The following is a 27,451-nucleotide window of genomic DNA, read 5'->3' on the forward strand; positions in this document are numbered from 1 at the left end:
TTCATCCAACGCTTCTCTGTATGTGTCCCAGCGTGTCACAGCACAGAATTGTCGACCAGCAGTGTGAAATCCGGTGATGTTGGTGAAGATCGGAAAATGGTCGCTGCCCATCCTGTCTGGGGCCGTTGTCGACGATACGTAAAGGTCTGTAGAATGGATCACGAGGTCTATGGCACTCCATGAATCTGGTGGTCTGAAGAAAGTTGGTTTACCATCGTTCGCGATACATAAGTCAGCAGCATCCGCGGCTGCGACAAGTTCCTTGCCTCGGAAATCTGCAATCTTATCTCCCCAAAGCGAATGATGTGCGTTAAAATCGCCACAGATTATTCTAGGAGAGGGGCAACGAATGCAAAGGTCCTTTATAAACGCCCCCATAGAGACCTTCCTGCGTGGACTTATATACACCGACACCACACTGAGTTTTCGGTTTCCTAGGCACACTTGCACAGCGGTGACTTCCAAGTAGGTAGAACAAAGGTCCTGCACTGGTAAGGCGACGTGAGGTATTTCTCGCCTGATGTATATCATCGCACTTCCATTAGCAAATGACGGTATACTCGGATTTCCATGTCTGATGTACCCTGGGATCGTCCTTCCATTAGGGAGACCAGCCTCCGAGAGGGCTAGAATTGGTATAGGTATGTCTCGAAGGAAAAGGCTGAGTTCACACAGACGCTGTTGAATACCGGCGCAGTTCCATTGCATTATTAAGGGCACTTTTGGGCGACGGAATGGACCAAGTGGGCGAGAAATTGCCATTATGCTACTGAGGGTATGTGGAAGTAGAGCAGAGTATTACTGACTCAAGAGCCAGCACTGCTTCCAGCATATCCTTCGTTGAGCTCGCAGGCATCTTCGCGACGTGGGAACGTAGTGCCGTGAACAGAGCGCGTATCACATGCTGGCAGTTTTCCAGCTGACTGCTTCCAAGTGGTGCTTGAGGTCGGTTCACTGCGGCCGCATAGGTGCGCTTTACGGACTCTTTAGGAACAGGTTTCTCGGCAGCGGTGACCGTTTGCGTTGGCTCAATAACTTCGTTTATCGGTGTGAGACGCGGGAAATCAGAAGCGTAGTCTCTTTCCAAAGCAGTTAGTTGTGGCGCGCTGAGTGTCTTCTTCGTGTTCGATGGTGCGCTTGCATTCTTTGGACCTAAAACAAACATCTTATTCCTTCGTTGAGCAGCTGTCCGCGCAGGACATCGACCGTAGCTAGCAGGATGGTCGCCGCCGCAGTTTGCACACACAGAGTTTTCTTTGCTTGCACACGTCTTAAAATCATGAGGTCCCCCACAGCGCTTGCACCTCTGTTCCCCACGACAGTACTTGGCGATATGTCCGAAGCGCTGGCACTTAAAACAGCGTGGTGGTGTCTCCACGTAGTCGACAAGCTCGTGTCTGGTGAAACCAAGGTTGATCTTCTCGGGGCGTTCAGAATTTGGAGCAAATGTGAGAACCACTGAGTTAGTGCGCCTTGACTCCCATTCAGATGACGAGGTGTGGACCCGACGGATGATTCTTTTTGCATGAAATACTCCCTGAGGTCTCAGGAAGGTGAGCAGTTCCTCATCCGAATACCATTTTGGGACTCCTCTAACAATGCACGTGTTTTTCATATAACTGTGCGGGACACGGGAAGATATGGCTATGCCGCCGATATTCTTGGTCTCTAGAAGGATGTTGGCTTGTCCTTCTGTCTCCACATCTAAGAGCAATGCTCCCTGTGCTGTGAAGCGGCTCTTCACTGGTGCTCCACCGAGAATCGCTTCAAGCTCAGAATACAGGAGAATAGGGTTCACTTGCCTTAAATCAGCTCTCTCGGATGCTGCAGTGATTAGCACTGGAATTCCCTCCGCCCTGTCTTTACGATGGCGCACAACTCGGAAGCCACCCTCGTCCATGTCGAGGTCTGAAAGGTTCGCCACGTTGTCGTCCTCGATGATTGTTGACTCGTCTTCAGAGTCACCAGTGTCTTGTCGCTTGCAGTCAGGCTGGCTTGTACAAATCAGCTGGCGTTTCTGACCCGGTGTCACCCCTTGGGAGGTCATGGCGGAGTGCTCGTCGGTGCCAGCTTGGGTCCTAGCACCTTGTGAGGCGGCGGGTGGCGCAGCACCCGTCGGTCTCCGATACGGAAGTTACCTTTTCGAGTCGACCGACGTGACGAACAGTTCTGACCAGTAAGGTTACCAGAACAGAACGATAATAACGATAATTGTACGCAGATCTACTCAGACAGGCTAGCAGCAGCTTCGTCGTCTTCAATGCATTTTTATGCATTTTTATGCATAATGCATTTTATGCAGAATGCATTTTTATGCAAAGTATGCGTGTATGCATGTGCGTGATTAAATATAAATTAGCATAGCTTGCACAAGTGGCGCAAAGCTAAAGAAACAGCGGAGCTGATCGGCACTCAGCTGGTACTGGCCTTATACGGGTTATGCATTTCCGTAATTTATTGATTATTGATCGATTACTTATTGATTGGCTATCGCAAGGTATTGGCCACGTATTTGGGCTAGGCTAATCACTACCAAGTCATCCCCAGCATTTTCCGGAATTTATTGATTATTGATCCATTAATGATTAGCTATTTATAGGCTATATCACAAGGTATTGGCCATGTATCTGGGCTAGGGTAAGCACGCCCAAGTCATCTCCAGCATTTGCCAGAATTTATTGATTATTGATCGATTATCGATTAGCTATTTATTGGCTATCGCAAGATGATGCGAGGCGCAGCTGTGCGCAGTGACGTCATCGCTAGGCGAGTTTTTGCGAACACTACGCGGGGAAGCAAAAGCTTAAACAGCCGCGCTGTTAAAAATTTAATGATGCGTGCACTCAGTTCCTGAAAGCGCAAGGGGCACCCAACACGACTCAGCGTATACTTTGACAGCTCTTGTAAGATGGCCCAGAACAGGTCACCAAATATCTCTCTTCGTTTGCGTCCCCCCCCCCCCCCCGGTTGGTTCTACAGGTACGAGGGAAGGTTCGGGAACACTTTCGGCACCGCACCCTCGACAAGTCTCCACTTGTCTCGTGGCACCTCAACCGTCCCTCCATTGATGATATGTACAAACGCTTTAAGATGTCTTGCTCATGAAAGTGTAAATCACACACCATGGATTTCTCAGAGAGTTCCCGGTCGGCTCGAGGAATCGCTCTGTTCAACGCCGAGTGAAGTGTCGCATTGCTGGGAGCACACAAGAAGTGGCGCGCTGAATTGTCGACATCGTTCGATAGCCGCTTGTTGCAGTCAGGAACGCAGCACGTCGGCATCGTCTGCTAATATCCTTAACAAACGCGGCGAAGGCTGCAGTTTCGCGGATGACATGCTTCCTGAAATCCGCCGTCAACAACTAACCACAGAATACACCAACGCTGCACCGCGTGTTTCGTCCGGCCAGTTCGCGTAGCCGGCTAGTGGGGAAGTGAAGCTGGGTGCGACGGCAGCGCCATGAAGGTGCGGGCCGGTGGCGGTTCCGCGCAACGCCGCCGAGTTTTACAACTGAAGCTAGTCTAGTAACGTTGTGTACGCACCAGTAGCACGGCCAGTCAGGAGCACATGAGCGCGAACGCGCACTCCTGCCTTGTCGTGCACAAAGCAAACGCTGCGCATACGCACCACAGTTGCATGCAGCTGCGGTCTGCTACGTAGCGTAGATAGCATGGCTACCGCGTGGTGCCGCAACAAGCTCGCTCGCTGAGCGCACTACGGCTCGATGACTCAACCTTGTTTGGCGCATCGTAGGCGCCACAATCGGAAGTAGTGGCGTCTATGTGAACATACAAAAAAAATTTTCAACTACGCGCCATGATGACGTTCAGTAGGCGAAGCATTGTGGGCACCCCCAACTCCATCGACGCCTCCTCAGTACACGGCATTGAAGAAGGAGCGGGAGCACCGCAAAGGGGTTCACAGGCAATTTTCAATAGCCAATGACGCCGCTTCTGCTGAACGCAAGGAAGTAATTTTTGCTGCAAAGAATAGCTGAAATAGTGTAGTTTCACTTCAAATGCATTTATAGACTTCGGTAAAAAGTACTTCGGGGCCCCTGTAATCGAAAACAGAGCCTAGATACCAGACACAACAACTTAACGCGTCGATGTGGAATTGGATTTGTTTTATGTTACGAATTCGCGACACAGGCCGTTAATGGGTCACGTTGCTGCCTCCGGAATTCCGACTGACTCACCCACTGACCATCATAGGTAATGGGATAAGTAGTATATCTTACGTCGGGCTAGCGATGAAGAGGAGGGCGATGTTAGCCTGGACTCTTGTTGAAAAGGAATCAACATCAACTCTGATTCGATAGCGAAATCTAGCTTAATCATCGCTCGTGCTGTTACCTATAATAATATTTCTTTGTGTAACAAGATTGCCAGTTTCGTACGAAGAGGCGAAGCATTCAAAGCGATAGCAAGGCTTAGCGTTGCGCTGGAGTTCCACGGATAGCATTCCGAAAATAAGCGAAGTTCACGTGGCGCGACGCAGCAAGCGAGACAGCTATTGCAGCGCAGCAGGAACAGTGCCCTGGCAAATACCAGGCGTGTCACACAGGAGTCGCACTTCAATGCTGCACACGATGAAACCGTCGAAAAACCACTGGCGTTTCTAAGCGCCCAACGAAAGGGTCAGGCAGAATTAGCGTGACGTGTACTCTCCGTTCGGGTCAGACCATGCACTATATATACTACAGTGGCATAGAACTACGGTGAAGTATGCACACACCTGCTCACAGGAACGCTATGTGAACGCTCGTGAAAGAAGCTCAAGTCAGAACGATGGCCTGGCGCCGGCAGAGCCGACTGAGCAGACGTGACCACGGTGACGTGACGATGCGTCCACTCGGCTTCGTCCATTCGTTTGTGCAGCTAAACGCACTGTGCGTCTCTGAAGGTCTACTCACCCTGCGCGCGTAGGCTGCGTATGCGCCGCAGATGCCGTGACAGCACCACGTGCGAACGAGTGTGCATACAATTGTTGTCACAATAATATGCCCTGTGGCCACCACCCACCATAGCCGTGTTTACGAGCGCTAAACCAACGCCAGGAAGGAGAAATAATGCAAACCTGCGCTGAAGGGGCAACGACGTGCGATACTAGAAAGTTAAACGGAGTGGGAATAGATACTTTATTAACAAAGGACACCAGTTCCGCCTGAAGTCAATGTAACTATAATTGTTTTTACAGTGCGCAATTATTTGAAGGAAATGTGACTTCAGAGTTACAATACTTCATTGTTCCATAGTGGTGAGGCAGAGAGTGAGAGGCCTTCAAATGCCCAACAGACGTTGACAACGCAATCGGTTATTTGCTAGGTCACACTGCCAGTTACCGCCGCTGTAGCTTAGTGGCTATGGCGTTGCACTGCTGAGCCCAGCTGGATGTCGAGAGTTCGATCCCGGCCGAAGCGAGCGCATTACGATGGGGGCGAAGTGCGAGAACTCTCGTGTATCTAAATGTGCCCGTTACAGAACCCCAGGTGGACAAAAGCAATCCGGAGCCCCCCACTACGTCGCCAATCATAATGAGATCATTGTTTTGGCATGTGAAACAGTGTAATTTAACTTGAATAGTTTAAGCTATTTAGGACCTTATCAGACTAAAAATGAGGCATTAAGGGCCTTTTTAGGTGTCGAACACCCAGATCGCTGTCCCCTAAAGAATTCCGTCTCCAGAAATATATATATTGCAACGTGATTTATTCACGTGTAAACGTCAATGAATTCGAGAAACGTCAGGCGAACGTCAAGAAGCGGCGAGGCGACCAGCAGTCAAAATCCGGGCAAGCGCAAGCTCGGGGCGCGTGGTTAGCACTAACACTGTGGCTTGCTTGCTGACTGCTTCGTCGTCGTCTTGTCTGTCTTCTTCATTACATTGGCCCCCGGGAAGTAGCGTAGCCATCCTGGCGACTTAAGGCGTTGAAAGTATAGAGGGGTCATAATAGGGCTTGAGGCGACTCACGTGAACGATTTCTCGACCACGACGATGTAAGTCTGGAGACGGTGTCAAAGGCTCAACGTCATAATTGACTGGAGAGGTCCGAGCGAGGATGCGGTAGGGCCCATGATATCGGGCCAATAATTTAGACGAAAGGCCAGGCGTACTCGGAGGAATCCAAAGCCAAACTAGGGCACCGGTCGCGAAAGTAGTGAGAGATCGGTCGGTGTCGTGCCTGAGCTTCTGGTGACCTTGGTCTTCGGTTGTCAAGGAACGGGCCAATTGTCGACAATCTTCGGCGTACTTGGCGACATCAGAAATTGCAGTGTACTCAGATGAGTCAGGTGTGTAGGGAAGCATAGTGTCCAGCGTGCATGATGGCTCACGTCCGTACAAGAGGAAGAACGGCGAGAATCATGTAGTCGCGTGCGTAGCAGTGTTGTACGCATATGTGATGAATGGAAGGACGGTGTCCCAATTTGTCTGGTCTGATGCCGTGTACATCGTCAGCATATCCCCCAGAGTGCGATTAAATCGCTCAGTGAGGCCATTAGTTTGCGGATGATATGCACTTGTCATGCGATGAACGATGTTACACTGAGCGAGCAAGGCTTCAATAGCATCAGACAGGAAAACACGCCCCCTGTCGCTTAAAAGCTCACGGGGAGCACCGTGGCGCAGTACGAAGTTGCGTAAGATGAAAAACGCAACGTCTCTTGCTGTGGCTGTAGGCAAAGCTGCAGTCTCGGCGTAACGCGTGAGGTGGTCCACGCCGACAATTATCCACCTATTCCCAGAGGTGGTTGAGGGAAGCGGGCCGTATAAGTCGATACCGACGCGGTCGAATGGACGGGCAGGGCAAGGGAGAGGCTGAAGTGTACCGGCCGGGCGTTGAGGTGGAGTCTTGCGCCGCTGACAGGCAGTGCAAGCACGTATGTACTTGCACACAAATGCATACATTCCGCGCCAGTAGAATCGCTGCCGCAGGCGATTGTAGGTCTTGAGAACGCCGGCGTGAGCGCTTTGTGGGTCAGTGTGGAAAGCAGCGCATATGTCCGTGCGCATGTGGCGAGGTACCACTAGAAGCCACCTCCGGCCATCAGACGCGTAATTCCGGCGATAAAGGAGATCGTCGCGAATAGTGAAATGGGTGGCTTGGCGACGCAGAGTTCTTGAGGCGGGATAAGTGGATGGGTCAGTGAGAAAGTCAAGGAGTTGACAAATCCACGCATCCTTGCGTTGCTCCGACGACATGTCTGCGAAGTCAATAGGCGACAAGGGAGCCGAAGAGGCTGACGGAGAAGCCATGTCAGACGCTAGCGGCGAGCGGGACAGTGCATCACCGTCCGAGTGTTTGCGGCCGGATCGGTACACAACACGGATGTCGTAATCTTGCAGGCGAAGCGCCCAACGACCGAGGCGTCCCGAGGGATCTTTCAGCGACGAGAGCCAGCATAGAGCATGATGGTCCGTGACGACGTCGAAAGGGTGGCCATAAAGGTACGGACGAAACTTAGCTAAAGTCCAAATTATAGCGAGGCACTCTTTCTCGGTGACAGAATAATTACACTCGGCTTTCTTGAGCGTTCGACTCGCGTAGGCAACGACGTATTCTTGGTATCCTGGTGTTTTTTTGAGCCAATACCGCACCAAGGCCAACACCACTGGCGTCAGTATGGATCTCCGTAGGCGCATTAGGGTCAAAGTGACGGAGTATTGGTGGCGACGTTAGTAAGCGCCGTAGCGTTCGAAAAGATTCGTCGCATTCTGTTGACCAAGCAGACAGGCCGTTAGAGGCGGTCAGAAGGTTGGTAAGAGGCGCGATGATGGCAGCAAAGTCGCGCACAAATCGACGAAAATACGAACACAGCCCAATGAAACTTCTAAGTGTTTTCAAGGAATTGGGCTTGGGATATTCGGCTACGGCACGGAGCTTCGCGGGGTCCGGAAGAACTCCCTCCTTGCAGACGACGTGGCCTATTATCGTCACAAGGCGTGCAGCAAAGTGGCACTTCTTTATGTTAAGTTGAAGACCAGCAGAGGTCTTCAACGTGAGAATCGCACGAAGACGAACAAGGTGAGTTGGAAAATCGCGAGAAAAAACGACGATGTCGTCAAGGTAGCAGAGGCAGGTATTCCACTTGTAGCCACGAAGGATGTTATCCATCATCCGTTCGAAAGTAGCTGGGGCGTTGCGCAATCCGAACGGCATCACGTTAAACTCATACAGTCCGTCAGTAGTGACAAAAGCCGTCTTAGGTCGGTCAGGGTCGGCCATTGGAACTTGCCAGTAACCCGAGCGCAAATCCAGTGACGAGAAATATTCTGCCCCTTGCAAACAATCGAGAGCATCATCGATGCGGGGCAACGGGTATACTTCCTTCCGAGTTATCTTATTGAGGCGGCGGTAGTCAACACAGAATCTGATAGAGCCATCATTTTTGCGCACAAGTACAACAGGAGAGGACCAGGGGCTCTGGGATGGCTGAATGACACCACGCGTAAGCATATCATTCACTTGTTCATTGATAATACGCCGTTCTGCCGCTGAAACTCGGTATGGTCGTTGGCGTAAGGGCGCATGGGAACCGGTGTCAATGTGGTGTGTGACGCTTGTTGTACGACCTAAAGATGGTTGGGCGCAATCGAAGGAGGACCGGAAGTCTCGAAGAAGGGCCAGGAGTTCGCTGCGTTCTGTTGACGGTAGATCGGCAGCAATAGAAGGATGGAAACTGTCTGGACCCGAAGGTTTGGCAACAGGTGATGTCATGGCATTCAGTTGAAGATGGGGTTGGTCCTCTGCAAACTCCAGGGAGCGCAGGAGATCGGCACCTTGAATGTGACCCAAAGATTCTCCACGAAGTAATGTAACAGAGGATGGGAGCCAGTTGGAAACTAACATAGTAGTAGCACCCGATTCAACCGTAAGTACAGCAAACGGCAGTCGTAGGCCGCGACGGCGGAGAAGTACCTCCGATGGGACAAACAGAACAGTTCCGTCAGGGGCGGCCGTACAGGACAGCGGCACAATGGTGGACGTTTCAGGGGCAATATCTGTGTCCGCAGCAACGACAAGTTTGTGAGCGTCGGGATGATTATCCACCGAAAGAGAGGTTTGCAATGGCGTAATGGCCACTTCTGCACGGGAGCAGTCTGTGACGGCGCGATGACGTGAAAGGAAGTCCCATCCGAGAATAACGTCGTGGGAGCATGACGGCAGCACGAAAACCTCGATGACATAAAGTTCACCTTGAATAGCGACACGTGCGGTGCAAACAGCTGAAGACGCAATGCACTGTGAGCTGGCAGTGCGGAGCATTAGTCCCGAGAGCGACGTGGTCACTTTTTTGATCTTGCGGCATAGGTTTTCGCAGATAACCGAAACAGCGGCCCCCGTGTCAATAAGCGCTAATGCGGCGGTTCCTTCAACGTCGACGTCGATAATGTTTTGCGGCGAAATAGATGGAGGCCTTGGGCAGTTCGACGCGCATGCAGCATGGGTGATAGGGAGCGTCGTCGCGGAGATAGGGACCGGCGGTTAGCATAGGCTGGCTGATCGTCAGGGACGTACCTTGGTGGCGACCGGGCAGACGAAGGAACAGGCCTGTCCATGACGTCAAATGGCGAAGGTGGACATCGGCGACAGTGGCGGGCGACGTGTCCAGCGACACCACAGGCGAAGCAGATGGGCCTATTGTCTGGCGTTCGCCACGCGTCGGGGCGGCGCAGGAACGGAGCCGACGGTCTCGCGAAGGCGAGCGGCGCAGCATTCGCGGTCGTCGGCCAGGCATTGGTCGGCATCGCAGGTCGAGCATACGGCGCAGGATGTTGAGGGGGCCGAGCCGCGACGGAATCGTAGGTAAGTGGCGCAGTGACGGGTGGTTGGTGAGTCACAGGCGGGAGGGCCTCAGCAACCTGGGTCCGAATGACGTGTTGAAGGTCCGGAGCCAAAGACTGCGAAGGCTCGTGCGTGAGAGGCAGCAATGAAAGCTGACGCGCTACCTCTTCCCGGATAAAGTCCTTGATGGTAGAGAGCAGCGGCTGTTGATCGGCAGAGGGTGCAGCTAGCTGCAAGTTCGATAGTGTGTCTGGCGTCATGAGGGCTTGGCGGGCGATCGTGCGCTGCCTACGGAACTCGTCAAAGCTTTGACACAAGGAGACGAGTACCGCGACCGTGGTGGGATTTCTCGCGAGCAGCATCTGAGAAGCGTCGTCCTCGATGCCCTTCAGTATGTGCTTGATTTTCTCGCCCTCTGTCATGGTAGGGTTGACGCGGTTGCAGAGATTCAGCACATCCTCGATGTAGCCCGTGTAATTCTCCCCTAGATGTTGCGCACGTTCACGCAAGCGCTGCTCTGCGCAAAGCTTGCGGGCCGTAGGCCGACCAAAGACGTCCGAAATGGAAGTCTTAAAAACGGACCAAGTGGGTATGCCGGTCTCGTGGTTGCGATACCACAGTTGCGCGATGTCCGCGAGATAAAACATGACGTGACTCAACTTAGATGAATCGTCCCATTTGTTATTGGCGCTGACCCGCTCGTATGTCGACAACCAGTCTTCAACGTCGGAGTCACCTGAGCCGTTGAAGATGGGCGGATCCCGCTCACGGTACACGGCGCTGCAGGTGGCAGGCGCTGCCGAAGGGTCAGTCTGAGTCGAGGTGTCGTTGACCATCATGGGTGCAGGAACCGAAGGGAGCGTCCGGGAGCGGAGTTCCAGGTTGGTGCGGGGGACCCACGCAGCCTCCACCAAATGCAACGTGATTTATTCACGTGTAAACGTCAATTCACGTGTTATTTCACGTGTCACGTGTCAATTCACGTGTCAATTCACGTATTCACGTGTTAAACGTAAATTAGATGTCAGGAGATTGCAATAAAAACAGTTTGGAATAGCTTTACGTTATAGCGCCCCAGGGCAATTCTCTTTCCATAACCAAATATGCGCATGTAGACATTACACACGAACAAGAAATATGGAGTGACGCAAACACCCTACGTGCTTAGCTTCGCTCCTGGATGGCGTGGTACACAGTAATACCGGACGCAGTCACGGAAGCCACCGGAAGTGACGAGCGTGACAACTATTTATTTATTTTACATACGTTCAAGGCCCGTAGGCGCTACAGAAAGGAGTGGTACATACAGAGAAAAAGAATGCAGAACAATGAGTAGAATAATTGTTAGATGGCATGGAAAACAGCTAGCAGTCTTGAACCTCGATGCGTCTGTAATAGTGGCGACCGATGCGGGAAGGTGGTTCCAGTCAATGCAGGTGCGAGGTAAAAAAGAGTAATAGTACGCATTCGTACGACAAGATGGCACGAAAACTTTATGAATGTGATCGCTGCGGGATGAAACGTAAGAAGGAGGAGCTAAACGTTTATCTTTTATTACCGGGTTGTGGTAAATCTTGTGGAAAAGGCAGAGGCGACTGTATGCACGACGTACTGAAAGAACCGGTAGGTTAAGGGTTTGCTTCATGAGTGTAACGCTAGCATTGACGAGAGTGATTAGATAGAATAAAGCGAGACGCGCGGTTCTGAATGGCTTCGAGGGAGAGGGTTAGTGATACTTTAGGGGGATCCCAGATGGCGGAGGCATATTCTAATTTTGATCGACCAAGTGTTTTGTAGAGCGTCTGTTTTAAAGATGCAGGAACGGTGTAGAAGTTTCTGCGCAGATAGCCTAGCGTGCGATTACCGTTAGAAGTTATATATTCAACATGCCTGTGCCATGATAGATCGTGAGTGATACAAAGGCCGAGATACTTGTAAAAATTAACTTGACAGAGAGGAGCGCTATTGAGAAAGTACATGCGTGTGTCAGTATTGTTAGTGCGGCGTGATATGCGCATATATTTACATTTATTTACGTTTAGTTTCATGCTCCATGTATTGCACCATATGGATAAATTGTTAAGGTCTTCTTGCAGTTTAGTGGAATCGGCGGCGTCACTAATCTTATGATATATTACGCAGTCATCAGCAAATAGGTTAAGTGAAGACGATTTGACGCAGTCAGGGAGGTGGTTAATATAAATTAGAAAGAGCAGAGGCCCGAGGACCGATCCCTGCGGGACCCCTGATGTAACGGATAAAAAAAGCAGAGGAAGCGTTATTGGCAGTTGCGTACTGGGTTCGATTGGAAAGAAAGTCTTTATTCCAAGCTAATACTAAAGGATCAATGTTAAGCTGGTCGAGTTTAAGGTTTAGTAGATCATGCGTTATGGTATCAAAGGCCTTAGCATAGTCCAAGAAAATGCGGTCAACATCAAAGTTATTGTCAGATGCAGCAAAAAGATCATTAGTAAAGTAAGCTAATTGGGTTTCGCACGAGTACATTTTTCTGAAGCCATGTTGACAGGAATGAAAGAATGAATTGTTCTCTAAAGATTCAATAAGGTGAGAGTAAATGACGTGTTCCAAAAGTTCGCATGAGATGGTTGTCAATGAAATGGGACGGTAGTTCTCGGGAGCATGCGCATTGCTTGACTTTGGGACTGGAACCACCTTACCTTTTTTCCAGTCACGCGGGAGCGAAGAATACTGCAACGACTGAGCAAAAATTTTAGAAAGAATAACAGATGAAAACACTTCAGTGCATTTTAATATTTTTGAATTAATACTATCAGGCCCACTGGAAGACGAAATCTGCAGATTATCGATTAGCTGGCTAATACCAACCCAGTCAATTATTATGGGATCCATTACAGGAAAGTTCGAACTTGGTGCACTCGGTAGATTGGTGATGATATTAGTACTGAGGAAAGAGACAAACGCCTCATTCAAAACGCTGCAACATTGATTAGGTGGAATACTGGTGCCATCAGGGTAAGTTAAATGTACAATGTTGGCTTTAGTGCCATTAACAACACTCCAAAACTTGCGTGGACTCGTTTGAAGAAACGAGGGCAGTGTAACATTCAAGAAGGTAGTTTTAGCGTTGCTAGTCATTTGGATGTACTCAGTTTCCACTTGACGGTACGTTGACCAATGAGCGGGGAGATTTGTTTGCTTGGCCCGACGGAATAGCCGTTTCTTTTTGTCGCGGAGGCGTTTAAGAGAGTTGTTGAACCATGGTGATCGAGTGTTTGAGGGTATCTTTCTTTGAGGTACATAGCTGTCAATTAAAGATAAGTTTATTTTTGAAAAGTTGCCAGTTATCCTCAACTGAGCGTTCGTCGAAACCGGGGATGGAAGCAGCTGTGAATGATTCCATTTCTGCCGTGATAGAAGCAGTATCTGCGAGCTTGTAATCGCGAACATCCTTATAGCTCTTTTTAGTAGAAACATGGGCACGCAAAGTGAAATGAATAAGCAAGTGGTCACTTAAACCAGGGATATAAGTAAGTTTGGAAACTAAGTCAGGAGTAGTAGTAAAAATGAGGTCAAGGATATTAGAAGAAACTGCAGTAGTACGAGTGGGTTTATCAACCAGTTGTGCGAGGTTGAAATCAGAACAAACACCAAGAAACTGTGCGCATTCCGAAGAATGTTTTGTGATAGTGGCGGAACCATTGTGCCATGTGATGTTTGGAAAGTTGAAATCTTCCAATAGAAAAAAAGGCAATGTGTGGTATCGCATAACTACGTTATTCAAGACGTCATGAAGTTCATCACAGAAAGAACGGGATGCAGTTGGGGGTCTGTAACATGCGAAAAAAATAGTCCTTATTGTCAATGGTAATACGCACGCACACCACTTCTAAAGCTGATACGACTGGAACACTTGAGGAAGAAAACTCTTCATTAACAGCGATCAAAACACCCCCACCGACACGAACATCGCGGTCATATCGACAAATAGCGTATTTCTTTTCACAGTCAAAGATTTCACTGCTTTGAACTTTTGCAGAATGCCAAGTTTCGGATAGAATAACAATGTCAGCAGAACATGAATCAATATGAGCTGAGAGTGCCACTCGCTTGTTGAGCACACTGCGTGCATTGCTAAAAAGAAGAGACACATCATTTGCATGGCGGGAAGATAGCTACGCTGGCGAATTGCCAGTATTGCTTAAAGCCGCATTGCGTTTACCAGGTAGGTGTGGCTCACGAGGGGAGTCAACTTGACAAACGTTATCAGTGGATGCGCAGTAGATGTAGCGCTTTTTGTTGATGATAAGTTTGTTAAAGCGTAGTGAAAAGGGTTGGCCGCAAGATTTTCCGTATTGAATTAGTTTTTTTTTCGTGACAAGCGTGTTGATCTACAGAAGTCCTCGCCCACAGAGATGCCAGCTGTTTTCAGCTTAGCTTTCTGAGAAAGAACTAACTCTTCGGTTTTAAAAGACGAAAACTTGAGGATAACTGGGCGTGTCTTCAGTGGCTCAAAGGAACCCAGCCTGTGCGCTCTGTCGATCATATTGTCGGTAACGTTCAAGCTTAGATGACGCGACAGCAGATCTTTAATACAGTCTTCGGACTGTGTCCACGTCTCGTCAGCACTGTCAGATATGTCATAAAATAATAAATTATCCCTTCGAGACCGATCTTCCAACTCGTCAAGCCTTGAATTGAGCGCGGCACCTTCATTTCTAACAGTTTCATGAGCAAGGCGGTTAATTTCAGCTGGCGCCAATGCATTTTCAATAGATTCAACAGTATATTCTAAAGTTATCAATCTTTTTGTAAGATCTGCGACATTTTGCGTAAGTGCTTCTTGGTTTTCCTTTAACTCGGCCAAGGATTTCATTACTTCCGCGTGACGCTTGTCAAATTTTTTGACAATGCAGCAATGGCATCAAGCAGTTCCTTGTGCAATTTGCTAGGGTCAGGCTGAGGCGGACCGGGGTTTTGTTCTACGTCACCGCTTAGCATCAGGAGTTTAACGACAAATATACAGTCGTACAAGGTATCGCAAACAACACTTGGGCACGGGAAGAGCAAGAGACATCTGTTGCTTGAACGTTTACAATAAAAAGAGGGGCTGCACCAACCTGCATATGAAATCAGAAGGGGATTTTGAGCAGCAACATCGTCGCTGCTCTCCCGTGCCCACTGAAGGTGGAAAGCCGATGCAAGTCCTTTAAATCCCGATGGCAAGATGCTGTCGATGGCAGTGCTGATGCCGTGCTTGATCATGATGGGAAGGTGGCACCAGGGCAAAGCTCGTATCAGACATAATCGCTCGCGGTCGCCGAAGGTATCAAGAGCGGTGATGATAACGGCAACGGCGTCGATGCAGGAGCATCTGGTCCAACCGCTTGCGCAGGCGCGGATAGCCATCCAAAGAATAAGGCGATGAACTGCATATGAAAGCAGAAGGGGATTTTGAGCAAAAACATCGTCGCTGCTCTCCCGTGCCCAGAACAAATAACGAATGCTTGTTATTCTAGAGTTCTGCTTCACATCGCCTGCGATGAACTCTGTATACGACATACTCGCATTTCTATAGTATTTGCCTTCATCCCCAGGCCACGACTGAGCAACGAAATAATAAGCGGTGGCCATAACTACAGCGGGAACTACTGGCAGGCTGGTGGAGTCGTGACTGTACCTCTCAAGGCCACTAATGTGAGTTTCCATAAAGGGCTTTTCACCCACGCTCTATTCTCATTCGTTTGGTTCTCGCGTTACGTGGTTGACTTGCACAAAGACAAATTGCTTCAAGGAGCTCACAAGCCAGTCTGAATCCAAGCGAGCAAGAGCTTCATCCTAGCCCCAAGCGCGAACAAAGCGGCTTGCGCCGCCTTCTTCACTACACTGGCCCACAGGGTAAAGTGGAGCCATCCTGGCAACTGAACGCGCTGTTAGTATAACTGGGTCGTAGATTGGCAAGATGTAACTGAGGGGGGGGGGGGGGGGACGTGGAAAATATCAATTCTACGATGATGGAGATCTGGGCTTGGTGTCATAGGCTGAACCTGGTAATTGATGGGCAAGGTGCGGGCGACTATGCGGTAAAGCTCAAATATCTGGCCAGCAGAAAGTGCAGCACTGTTTTCGGAGGAACCCAAAGCCAAACGAGCGCACACGTATAGAGAAAGCAGGAGAATGCCGGGGCCCGTCGCGTCACAGTTTTTTTCAACCTTGGTTGTCTGTCTTCAATGCAATATATAATCCATTTAGACGTTAATATTGTGGTCGATCACTTAAGTAACTGAAAACGTTTTGCTTGCCTCACTTGACAGACTCAATACTACGGTGTCATCAGCATCGGAACACCACCGCAAACTTTCAGAGTTGTCTTTGACACAAATTCTAATGTTACATGGCTGCCTTCAGTTGGCTGCAGCAAGGCACAATGCGGTAAGTATATTTTTCTGCTGCTTTAAAGCAATATGCGTAAAGAATTTTACTGTCAGTGCTCTTTCTACAACGGCTACTATCTTTCACAAAACAACGGCTATAATTGCACTCCGTACGTATGTCTTGCAGCTCTATGCATTGGTGGCGCTCCCATTGCTTGAATCTTCTTCAGTGAAGAAGTTGCGGAAGGAAACAGCTAGCTTCTTTCCGGACCCAGAGATCATACAATGCGCAATACTGCTTCTGCTACTAGGCATCCTGGCGCAGTTGTGGATGCCACGGATCTCTCTTTTAAAGCGAAGCTTTGTACCTCTACCAGCCAAGGGTTCTGTCGTGTCCGTCGTTGTAAGCAAAAAATGATCCCGACGAACCGCTAACAATTGCAGGTATAGCAGTATAGCTTACTTGAATTCAGGCATTCAGCGTACAACTAAGCACTCGTTTTCGCAAGAAAAACCACAAAAACAAGCTTCAAAGTGATGAGCCAACATGATGGATGATAAGGGCTGCGGGCAAACAACGGAAACAGGCTCGGCGCGGTCCGTAAGATTAGATTGCAGCTGTTGCAAAGCTTATGCAGCTGCTTGAAAGAGGGTTGACGTCATTCGAAACCCTTCCAGCCTAGTAACTGCTTCGATTCATTTTCTAGACTACCCCACTATGCGGTAGTCTAGTAGTGTATATCACACCGATCATAAAGCAGTAGTGAACATTGTTGTGAAGTAAATAATAATAAAGGCCGTGGTTAAAGTTACGTTGTAGTGTGTGAAATATCAAGTGCGCCGCAGTCACCGTGAGGGTGGCGTAAAAAGCTTCGCTTTCCAACCACCATCACAGGGTGGATTGGCGGGAAATTTTTTTCAATAAAGCAACTATCGGTGGCTAGCCCATGCGAAAAAATTGTTCGTGCGCAATACTGCGCGCACTCGCAAAATGTTTGTGCCGTCATAATCAAAAAAACCTGGCGGAACCCATCTCATGTTGAATACTGACGTTACTGCAGTTGGCATTGCAGCGATGTAACGACACACCCTATTGCGACCGCCAAAACGCACCATGTATAATGCGTGTGTGCAGCCGGAATGTTCTCCCCGCTGCCCTCTGAAGGAACTGCGCCATCCAGCGCCGCCGTATCGAAGACGACGCGTGGCGCGTGTGGAATACTGTCTGAATATTAAATGACAAAGGTTAGACTGCACCCACAACCGGTGAAATTTAAAGGATTTTTTTGTCATTGAAGAGGGGAACATACCCAGTTACACATAGGTAGTGACACCAGATGGCGTAAAAGACGTTCATTGAAGAGCACCACATATCCAGTGACACAAAGCAAGTGTCTCAAGTTGAGGTGAAACAGGTTTAGTGATGAGCGGCACATACCTTTGCGGCACATACCCAGTTACCCAAGTTGACATCAAAGACGTTCACTGAAGCATGGGATCGACATACCTTGTTTCCTAGGGATCTAAGTTGCGGTGGACGAGGTTCATTGAAGAGCGCCGTATATATAGGGGCACATCATCATCATCACCAGCCTATATTTACGTCCACTGCAGGACGAAGGCCTCTCCCTGTGATCTCCAATTACCCCTGTCTTGTGCTAGCTGATTCCAACTTGCGCCGGCAAATTTCCTAACTTCATCACCCCACCTAGTTTTCTGCCGTCCTCGACTGTGCTTCCCTTCTCTTGGTATATATTCGGTAACTCTAATGGTCCACCGGTTATTCATCCTACGCATTAGATGGCCTGCCCAGCTCCATTTTTTCCTCCTAATGTCAGCTAGAATATCGGCTATCCCAGTTTGTTCTCTGATCCACACCGCTCTCTTCCTGTTTCTTAACGTTGGGCCTAACATTTTTCGTTCCATCGCCCTTTGTCGGGTCTTTAACTTGTTCTCGAGCTTTTTTGTTAACCTCTAAGTTTCTGCCCCATATGTTAGCACCGGTAGCATGCAATACTGGTACACTGTTCTTTTCAACGACAGTGATAAGCTCCCAGTCAGGATTTGGCAATGCCTGCCGTATGCACTCCAACCCAATTTTATTCTTCTGTAAAATTCTTTCTCGTGATCAGGGTCCCCTGTGAGTAATTGACCCAGATAAACGTACTCCTTTACAGACTCTAGAGGCTGATTGGCGATCCTGAATTCTTGTTCCCTTGCCAGGCTATTGAACATTATCTTTGTCTTCTGCATATTTATCTTCAACCCAATTCTTACACTTTCTCGATTAAGGTCCTCAATCATTTGTTGTAATTCGTCTCCATTGTTGCTGAATAGGACAATGTCATCTGCAAACCGAAGGTTGCTGAGATATTCGCCGTTGATCCTCACTCCTAAGCCTTCCCAGTCTAAGAGCTTGAATACTTCTTCTAAGCATGCAGTGAATAGCATTGGAGAGATTGTGTCTCCTTGCCTGACCCCTTTCTTGACAGGTAACTTTCTACTTTTTTTGTGGAGAACCAAGGTAGCTGTGGAATCCTTGTAGATGTTTGCTAAGATATTCACGTATGCCTCCTGTGCTCCTTGATTACGCAATGCGTCTATGACTGCTGGTATCTCTACTGAATCAAATGCCTTTTCATAATCTATGAAAGCCATATAGTGAGGTTGATTGTACTCCTCATATTTCTTTATTACCTGATTGATGACATGGATATGATCCATCATAGAATATCCCTTTCTGAAGCCAGCCTGTTGTCTTCGTTGCACCAAATGGGGGCACATAGCTCCTATTTATCTGGAATTTACAGAGGTTATTGCGGAAGCTAGGGATTAACTGATGGACGGCACATATGCAGCGTCGCATACCCGTTGCCTAAGCTGGCCCTACGATAGGTTTCGAACCCAGTTACCTCATCACAGCAGCGCGTTGTTACAACCATTAGACCATGGACTACGCAGTGACCCTGTCACCCAAGTTTGCGTAAAAGCGGTTCAAGACAGCGACACAGACAGACAGACAGACAGACAGACAGACAGACAGACAGACAGACAGACAGACAGACAGACAGACAGACAGACAGACAGACAGACAGACAGACCGACCGACCGACCGACCGACCGACCGACCGACCGACCGACCGACCGACCGACCGACCGACCGACCGACCGACCGACCGACCGACGGAGGAAAGTGCGTGAAGTGCCCTTATAAAGCTCATCACATTAAAATATTCTTGTGTATATAAAGCCTCAAACGAACAATGCCATCGACATTAGGCGACCTTTGTGTGTTAAGAAAGGCAATGAGATAACTCTTCTCACTACTTCTGCGACATCGGACTATCCTTACGGACTCGAAAGCATCCTTTGAATGTATTTGCATGGGAAAGAACAATCAAAATACCACACAGCCATAAACTAAATTACATACTTGCCCCCTTTTGCTTGGAAAGCTGGTAATTTGATCACCTTTCAATGGATTTTCTCGAACTGCGGTATATCAGGCAATGAAAAGGCATATGAGGTTGCTCGTAAGCGCCACAAGAACAGAAGTTATAGGACCTCTTTTTCACAAAAACAGGTGCATCTGCACTGGCAAAGTGGTATGTGCCTAACGAGTGGGAGAATCTCTTGTATTCCCATCTCGGGCACTATGAGTGTTTCTACTATACTAAGTAAAGGCAATTGTATGAATTGTTTCGTTTTATAGCGTTTGGCAAATTGCTTCACAAAAGCTGCGCTTCGCATGGTTTCCACCACGTGCATTGAATAGGCATATTTTTTCCTTAAATACTTTCCTAAACGCACATACGTTAACACATAGAAATGATTTACACCTGTTTACGCTTTAATTGCGTTAATAAGCGACCTGAATTTATTAGACGCCTTTTTGTGTTTTGGTATTTTATGACCTTAGATATTTTAAAACATGACGATAACATGCCTACATTCGAGGCCATGAAACAGAGGCTAATGGGCTCCTAAAGCCACCCATCCAGCATTTATCCTTGGTCTTCCCCTTGAATCAATAGGCAAATAAATAAACTTCAAAGCATGCCTCGTAAAGAAAGATGCATATTTTGTGATAAAGCATTATGAAATCTTGTTCGAAACATTTTTCATAAACACTCCCTTCATACAAACTTTCAACTGAGCTTCCCTTGCCCTCAAATTTAGGTGATCGCAAGCTGTATGACAACCGCAAGTCCTCTTCGTACTCTCACTACGGAATATGGGTTGAAGTACCGTCTTTCGCTGGTGATGGCATCAAAGGAACTGCGGCTCGTGAGACCATCGTCATAGGTGGCATCAAGCTCACGGACCAGCTGTTTATTGAAGCAACCGTCATCGATCCTAAGGTTTGTTATTCTTTCAGAATGGTGAACTATTTCTCAGTGGGTCGACCACTTCGCCAGTCTTGGCAGATATCGATATTGGTAATCTCTTACGACAGAAAAATACTTGAAAATATTTGAACCAGTGCATAGCAATCATGTTTTCGCGGAATTTGTTTCTGAGGTTTACGTGCCAAAAACACGATATGATTATGAGGCACGCCATAGTGGTGGATTCCAGATTGATTTTTTACCCCCTGGGTTCTTTAACGTGCACTTGGCCCCAAGTACTTGAAGCCAACATTACATGAATTCTATTCCTTGGGGGTCATCTTAAGTTCATCAATGTCATAGCGAAATTTTGTCTTGGGCTAAAAACTTAATTTGAGCTTCCCGTTTCACCAAGTAAAAGTGTATAAAGCTCCCTATTTAGCGGTAGAACTAAGATTGTTGCTCGGGCTAGCTGGTACATTGAACGAGAAGTGGAAACAGAAACAGTGCAAAGCAAAACACGAGAAGCAAAGACATGGCAGCACTGACCTTCAGCCAATGTTTCTTGCGTCGTTCGCGCTAAAAACATATCCTCGCAGGAGGAGGGTGTTATGATGTCATTGCAAGACACTTCCTACCGTTTGCCAGGGCTCGCCTGCACACGTTGGCAGCCATCTATGAATTCAACGTCTTTAACAAACTAATTGAAGGTGCGCTTACACAATCTGTGCCTTACTTTGCAATCCTGTAGGCTTGATATATTTACTTTGTCCGTTGCAATGTGTACTCAAACCAGGAGGGCATTGTTTCCTGCATTCTTTCCAAAGGGTAGAATCTAAGTGCACGATCATTTTTGCATTTCACCGATATCGAAATGCGGCCGCCGCGTTCGGGATCGCACCCGCGACCTGGAGCTCAGCAGCACAACGCCCTGTAGACACTGGGTTACCGCGGCGGATCGAGTTCCTGAAACTTATGGTACTTTGTCGTCATGACTACACACTCAGAACCACTCGCTAAGGTAAAATGCGCTAGAAAGAAGCTGTCTTGCTGGAAAATTGACCGCGATTCGGTCAGGTCGCGGTAGTCTGCTGTGATTTTTTGTAGCATTTCAAGAAGTACTGCTCAGAAAAGACCGTTTGAGCAAAATAATTGCCTCCTTGGGTTCATTATTTCACGTTACGCTGTCCTTCGTAAGGGCATTAAAATGCCTATGCCAGTGAAACGTATGACATCTACTTCGATAGCATTCGCATGCTCGAAACACGGTTTGATCTGTCCTTCGGCCCTTTCGCCCGTCCGTCAAGTTTCACTGCGGCGTGCATCGTAGCCCGTGTTACGTTTGTGGAGGCCTCGTGGCCGCACCGCAGCAGCCGCGACACCATCTCCCATCCTTCACCATCGGTCGAATGTTATCGCGTTACGTGCGAGGAAAGGAGGATGGTGCAAGGATGCGAAACCGAGCTGGCGAGGATGGACGATGCCTAAAATAAAGTCAGTTGTTTTGTTCGTCTGGGACGCACTACTCGCTCCTCTCTGCCTTCTCCAGTCGCGCTCGCGGCCAACACGACACGTGCATAGTAAAAAAAAAAGGATACATCAATAAACAATTTACAGCGTCATATGCCTTTTGGATATTGATATTTCTAAGTCCCTTGGTTTATTTTCGGTGTTTGGGATAGGCGGCCGTCGTCTATTTTTCCCAGATATCGTAAAATAATAAACGACGATAATATAAGAAGCAGTTAAGAGCTCGCCACAGAGATTGCTTCAATATGTGGGCGTTTCGCCGTGATTTCCTTCGTCGCGTCCACGCTGTGATGCAGCTGTCGTGAGCCATGGGTTCATGTGGGCATGGGGCCGTCATCTTGGACGCCTTGTTTTTGTGCGATAAAATTTAATGAGTTTGTGTAGGGCTCCAAGAGTTTTGCACAAACTCGAGAGCACAGGCGGGAGCCGGGCAGTACCTGGCATCGCAGTACTTGAGTCCACAGACGCGCGAATGGCTGAAGGCTACTAATTTTTTTATTGCATTTATGACTCCATATTACAGATATACAACAATCTACCGTTCGATGGTGTCGTAGGCCTCGGAACAGAGCCGCAACTTCCTGAGCACTGGTCCGTCTTTGATACGATGAACCAGCGATACCTGCTGGACATGCCTTTATTCGATTTATACTTTCATAAAACACGTGACGGCGCAGATGGTGAGATTATGTTTGGAAATTATGACACGGCCCATTATCAAGGAAGTCTATTCATGCTGCGTCTTCCTGGACAAGACTGGTCCGTTCCTATGTATTAGTAAGTACTTGCATGGCATCTTACTGTGTGTAGGCTACGTCATTGCAAAAATTGCCCTACCAGGGGCATTTCTTGTTATGCCAATTACTAGCAATTTCTTTTGTGCATGTGTGAGACAATGGCTGCGCGAAAAATATTAAGTTAATGCTCTTCAAGTAATGCTTGAGGCCACATAAGATGCACAGGGTCCCGCCTTAGGCAACTAAACTGCATAAGTAACAGTAGGTAAAGGTACGGGGCGTCAAGGATGGGCAATAGATTCCAGTGATCTTAATCTGTTTTATTGAAGGTGAAGTTCAGTGTTGTAATGATAGATACCTCCTTAGATATCACCTTCTCAAGACTCTCTTTATGAATCACCTCCTTCTTGCGTCTCATACTCAGCATAACAATCGGAGGGGAGTCCATATGGGAGTACTTCACTGCCAAACCTGCTTCCGCACTGCCATTCATCTATGGGCCAGAGAGGTACATCAATGATATCCACCAGGCTCTTGGAGCTACACGAAGTGCTCGAGGAGAGGTGCGTATGCCACGCAGTATATTTATTAGCTTTACCGTAAAAATGGACAATAAAAAAGCAAATACTATTAGGCATCTGGTCAGTGCGAGAACATATTATATAACTAAAACCATTTCTTTGACTGTACTATTTATGAGTAGCACAGAATATCCTAATTATTCACTGCACTAAATTCGAAATAGCTAACAAACATGAAGGAAGGCCAAAGGAAACATGATAAATAACGTATTTGATAGCGCTGAAGAATGTACATAATTGTTGCTATTTTAATACAGAGAAAACATAGCTCCTTCTACAGTCCTATTTACTGCCAGCGGACCCAGAAAGAAAAATACCATCCAAGTATAAACTTGTAATACACATTTTTCAAACTGAATGACTCGACACAAGAATAAGGTAACATATACATGCGAAACACTACACGAAAAACAAATCTTTATTTAAACAAAGGGATGATTACTTATCGACTCGGACACGTTCAGTGAGTGAACGCATACCTGCTAAGTTTTTCCAAATCGCTTTTCTTGTCTTTCGTGCTACAACAGGTTATGTTTATTCTATTTGTTTAATGACACATGCTTGCTTTTCTCCGGTATATAGCCCTCACGGGATCTGTTGTGAAACACATTTGCATTCTTGACAAAGGTATCCAAAGTGGTAGTGCGCCAAAGTGCCTCGCTCGGTCATGGCTGCATTGAGAAGCCGGGAAGGGTAACGGAAGCTAGGATTCTATGAACAAGGGACAAAACTGCGCAATGTCAGTTTTGCCGCTCCTGAGATTGTAGCAATACGGGCCTAAATTTTCGTCTCTAGACTCTAGAAGCTAAATAATCATCGATTCTCACCTTAGGGTGCAACAAACATAGGGCTGGTCACATAAGTCAGATCGCGTTCTTTTCCCGCGTCAAAAAATAAAAGAAGAAACACAGCTATTGGCAAAACAATCTGGAAGACATGTATAAAAAGAGGTCTAAGGGCAAGCGCATTTCTCATTGGGTCATTAACGACGGCTAAATCATTGTCGATTTTCTTATTGACATTATTGTCGATCTTTTTATTGACTAAATTTGGTAATTGGCTAGTACAGCTTCGTGTCCATGAACGCACATGTAGGATGACATTTTTTTCCACCTACAATGGGATCTTGTCGAGTTGGTGAATAGCGGTATGGCGCAAGATGAACAACAAACGAGGTTGATTTGCTGTGCGCAGCGCTGCGACAGATGTTATTCGACATTTTTTCATTTTGTTTCAGTATATGGTAGACTGCGAAAGTGTTCCAAAGTTGCCTATTATCGGATTTGATTTCGGTGCTTGGATGCAACTGTCTCCCGAGGACTACGTCGTTAAGGTAATACCTGGTTATTTGTTGCTTTAGGGATTGTTATAGGAACTATAACTTTTGTTGTGTATTTAATTGTTGAAACACCGACAAACTAGAACTGATAAATATCCCCCCCCCCTCCCAGTTAAGCTGTACGCAACTTATTTTCCACCTGGTTAGAAAAGCCGAGTGTATTTAGTACGCTCTGTACGGTTTTAGTCCTAATTTAGCGTTCTTTACCCACAATTTTCATTTGGAAATCTAAAACGCATGATAAAGAAAAGAAATTGTTTTGTGGAAAAGTGCACACAAACTACGCGGATACAAAATATCTCTCTGGAAATAGCTCCACAAGCGTCGTGCAAGGAGATTTCGACGTTTTCTTCTTGAGAAAAAAAGTCGACAAAGCCCAGTGCGCAGTTGCCTTTCACAAATTATCTATGGCATTCTCTTTATTTTGTCACTGTGTGTCTGGTTAAACATAAATCACAAAAAAACAGGTAGATATCCATGGTTCTACATATGATTGATGATAGATAACACATCAGAGCACAGCTATAGTATAGTAAAGAGCTAATTAAGCGTAAGCAATATTTATAAACAATTAGGAAAAGTCTAATTGCCGTACACCAAATCACACGGTCGTACCCTTTAGGTACCCACCGCATCAGTACAGGTTCTCGTGAAACTAGAATAAAGAATAGAAGTGACGTTATCAGTGGCGTCACACTTAAACTAGGGGTACCTGTTCATTACTAATTAAAATAAAAACAAGCTAATTAGAGCTACACACCACCTGACACAGAGTGAACGCTTGCCTAACACAGCGGAGGGTTGACGTCACTCCCTCCTCTCTCTCGCTTCTCTCCCGGCGCCGACCTGCTTCGTCGCTCGCTCGCGCACGCCGGCGCTCGTTACATGCTCTACCGTCAGCGGCGGAGGGGCGCGTAAGGTGCGCTTCGTGCGCCGTCCGCTAGGGGCAACGCGTCGAGTCCTCCTCGCCCTCCTTCGCTTCTGCGCCCGTTCCTCTGTGTGTGGCGGCTTACCGCGATTTCCGTTCGCTCGCTCTTCCGAGTTTGTTTTCCCGCCCTACACCAGGGAACACTAATGCCGAAGTGCGAATGCCACTAGCAGACACCGATGTCAAGGATTAGGGTCGTTTCTCATTTTTTTTTGTCTCCACCCATATTAAACAACCTACTGCCTTTTATCTCTGACTTGTTCAATTATTGTTGTCATCCATTTCTTTGCGAAACGCCTTAACGCTACCGAAAGTAATTAAATGAAATGAAGTTGGTGCATATCCACAAGTTAGACCCACAAAGACGGAAGCAACAAAGAGACCCAAAAGCAGGGTGGCATCGCGTGTATTCCTTTTACTTTTGGCAGTCATACTACTCACTGACACAATAGCGTAAGAAAAAGAACGCAGCCAAAAATGTCCATGTTCATTCGAAAAGATTCCCCGTATTATTTTCTATATCACGGCTTTGTATTATTTTATTGCCTTTCACATCCCATCGAAACTTGGGATACTCAATAGTTATTGAACAGCAGAGGTGGAGGAAGTTCCAAAAAGCAGCTATAGTACATGTAGCACACAACACAAGAGCACTAATCGATGCGTCTGATTTCTTACATCCTCACATGATATCGCAGGTTGGCACAGTGTGCTACAGCGGTTTCGCTGTAGCACCAACAGGAGACTGGCTCTTGGGGCAGAACTTCTTTCGCCGAGTCTTTATGTCCTTCTGGCAAGGCGGATTCATGAACGAGAAGCAACTCGGCATTGGATACGTCCGGCAACCAAGCAACTAAGCGTCACTGCGCCTGTCGCCGTCAAATAATAGCTTTATTTCAGAACTGCGCAAGTAGCCTGTTGTATCTAAGGAGAGGGCAGGCTAGAAATTTGGCGCCGTCACATAAAAACATTTTTTTGCTGTGGTCATTGTGAGAACATTTGACAGAAAAGAAATTCCAGTAGTTCGCATGACCTGTTGTTAACCCTTTCTTATAGAACCGTCAATTAAAACATACTAGCGGCAGACCGTACAATAAATGGTCATCGGAACCAATGAAACGTTCCACGCATATTTAATGACCATGCTTTATTTGCACCAAAGGCGAATCACTACAAAAGCGTAGCGACCATTACATATGACGTTTCATTAGCGTCTGCATTTAGCCGCGGTTAACGCAGGCTATAGGCCGACCGTCCTTAATGGCGTTGGGAGAGGAGGCAGTGTATCAAGTTTACACACTTTTCACGTGTCCCAAAAATCAATTTTTTTTATTTGACATGTTCCAGTGGGATGCACAGGATCAAGTAGCGAAGTTTCACTTGTGTTTCAGCTGCTCTGTACCTGAATCCGTCGGATTACAAAGAGCTGCGCGATACAGCTTGAATCGTCTTGGCGCTCTTTGGCCACATCTGTCTGTTGTGCCAGAAACCACACTAATAAATAAATAAATAAATAAATAAATAAATAAATAAATAAATAAATAAATAAATAAATAAATAAATAAATAAATAAATAAATTGTACTGTGAAATAAGGAGCAGTGGGGATGTGTCTGTGAGAGAGAACGACGAGAGAGATAAGCCTTGTGTCGTGCTCGATCGGCTGTGCTACCTCTCGCTACTTTATCGTGCTAGTCGCGAACGCTGACTTCCCCAAGTGCTTCGTAACATTTGGTGGAGGTGCTGGGCCTGTTGCAAACCTGTATCTCCGCAGCCGGACAATCCCTGTCACATCTCCCATGCCTGAGGAGGCTCGTCCTACGGATCCACCCCTGGCACCGCCTTCGGTCGTCTGTCCTGGTGCGCCAC

The 27,451-nt window shown here is 47.5% G+C and overlaps 1 protein-coding gene across 1 annotated transcript in view; it reads left to right on the top strand.

Moving 5' to 3' along the window:
• The window catches only part of LOC119441438 (renin-1-like), a 39,174-nt gene extending 12,440 nt beyond the window's left edge, over positions 1–26,734 (top strand). Inside the window, exons 2-8 of the mRNA XM_049660354.1 lie at positions 15,364–15,463; positions 16,081–16,198; positions 20,320–20,501; positions 22,522–22,775; positions 23,160–23,298; positions 24,554–24,649; positions 26,282–26,734. Coding sequence (XP_049516311.1) covers positions 15,364–15,463; positions 16,081–16,198; positions 20,320–20,501; positions 22,522–22,775; positions 23,160–23,298; positions 24,554–24,649; positions 26,282–26,440 — 1,048 coding nt within the window. The 3' untranslated portion in view covers positions 26,441–26,734. The remainder of the gene's footprint in view (positions 1–15,363; positions 15,464–16,080; positions 16,199–20,319; positions 20,502–22,521; positions 22,776–23,159; positions 23,299–24,553; positions 24,650–26,281) is intronic.
• The last annotated feature ends 717 nt before the right edge of the window (positions 26,735–27,451 follow it).

The sequence above is a fragment of the Dermacentor silvarum genome, chromosome 1 (genome assembly GCF_013339745.2).
Source record: "Dermacentor silvarum isolate Dsil-2018 chromosome 1, BIME_Dsil_1.4, whole genome shotgun sequence".
Lineage (NCBI taxonomy): Eukaryota > Metazoa > Arthropoda > Arachnida > Ixodida > Ixodidae > Dermacentor > Dermacentor silvarum.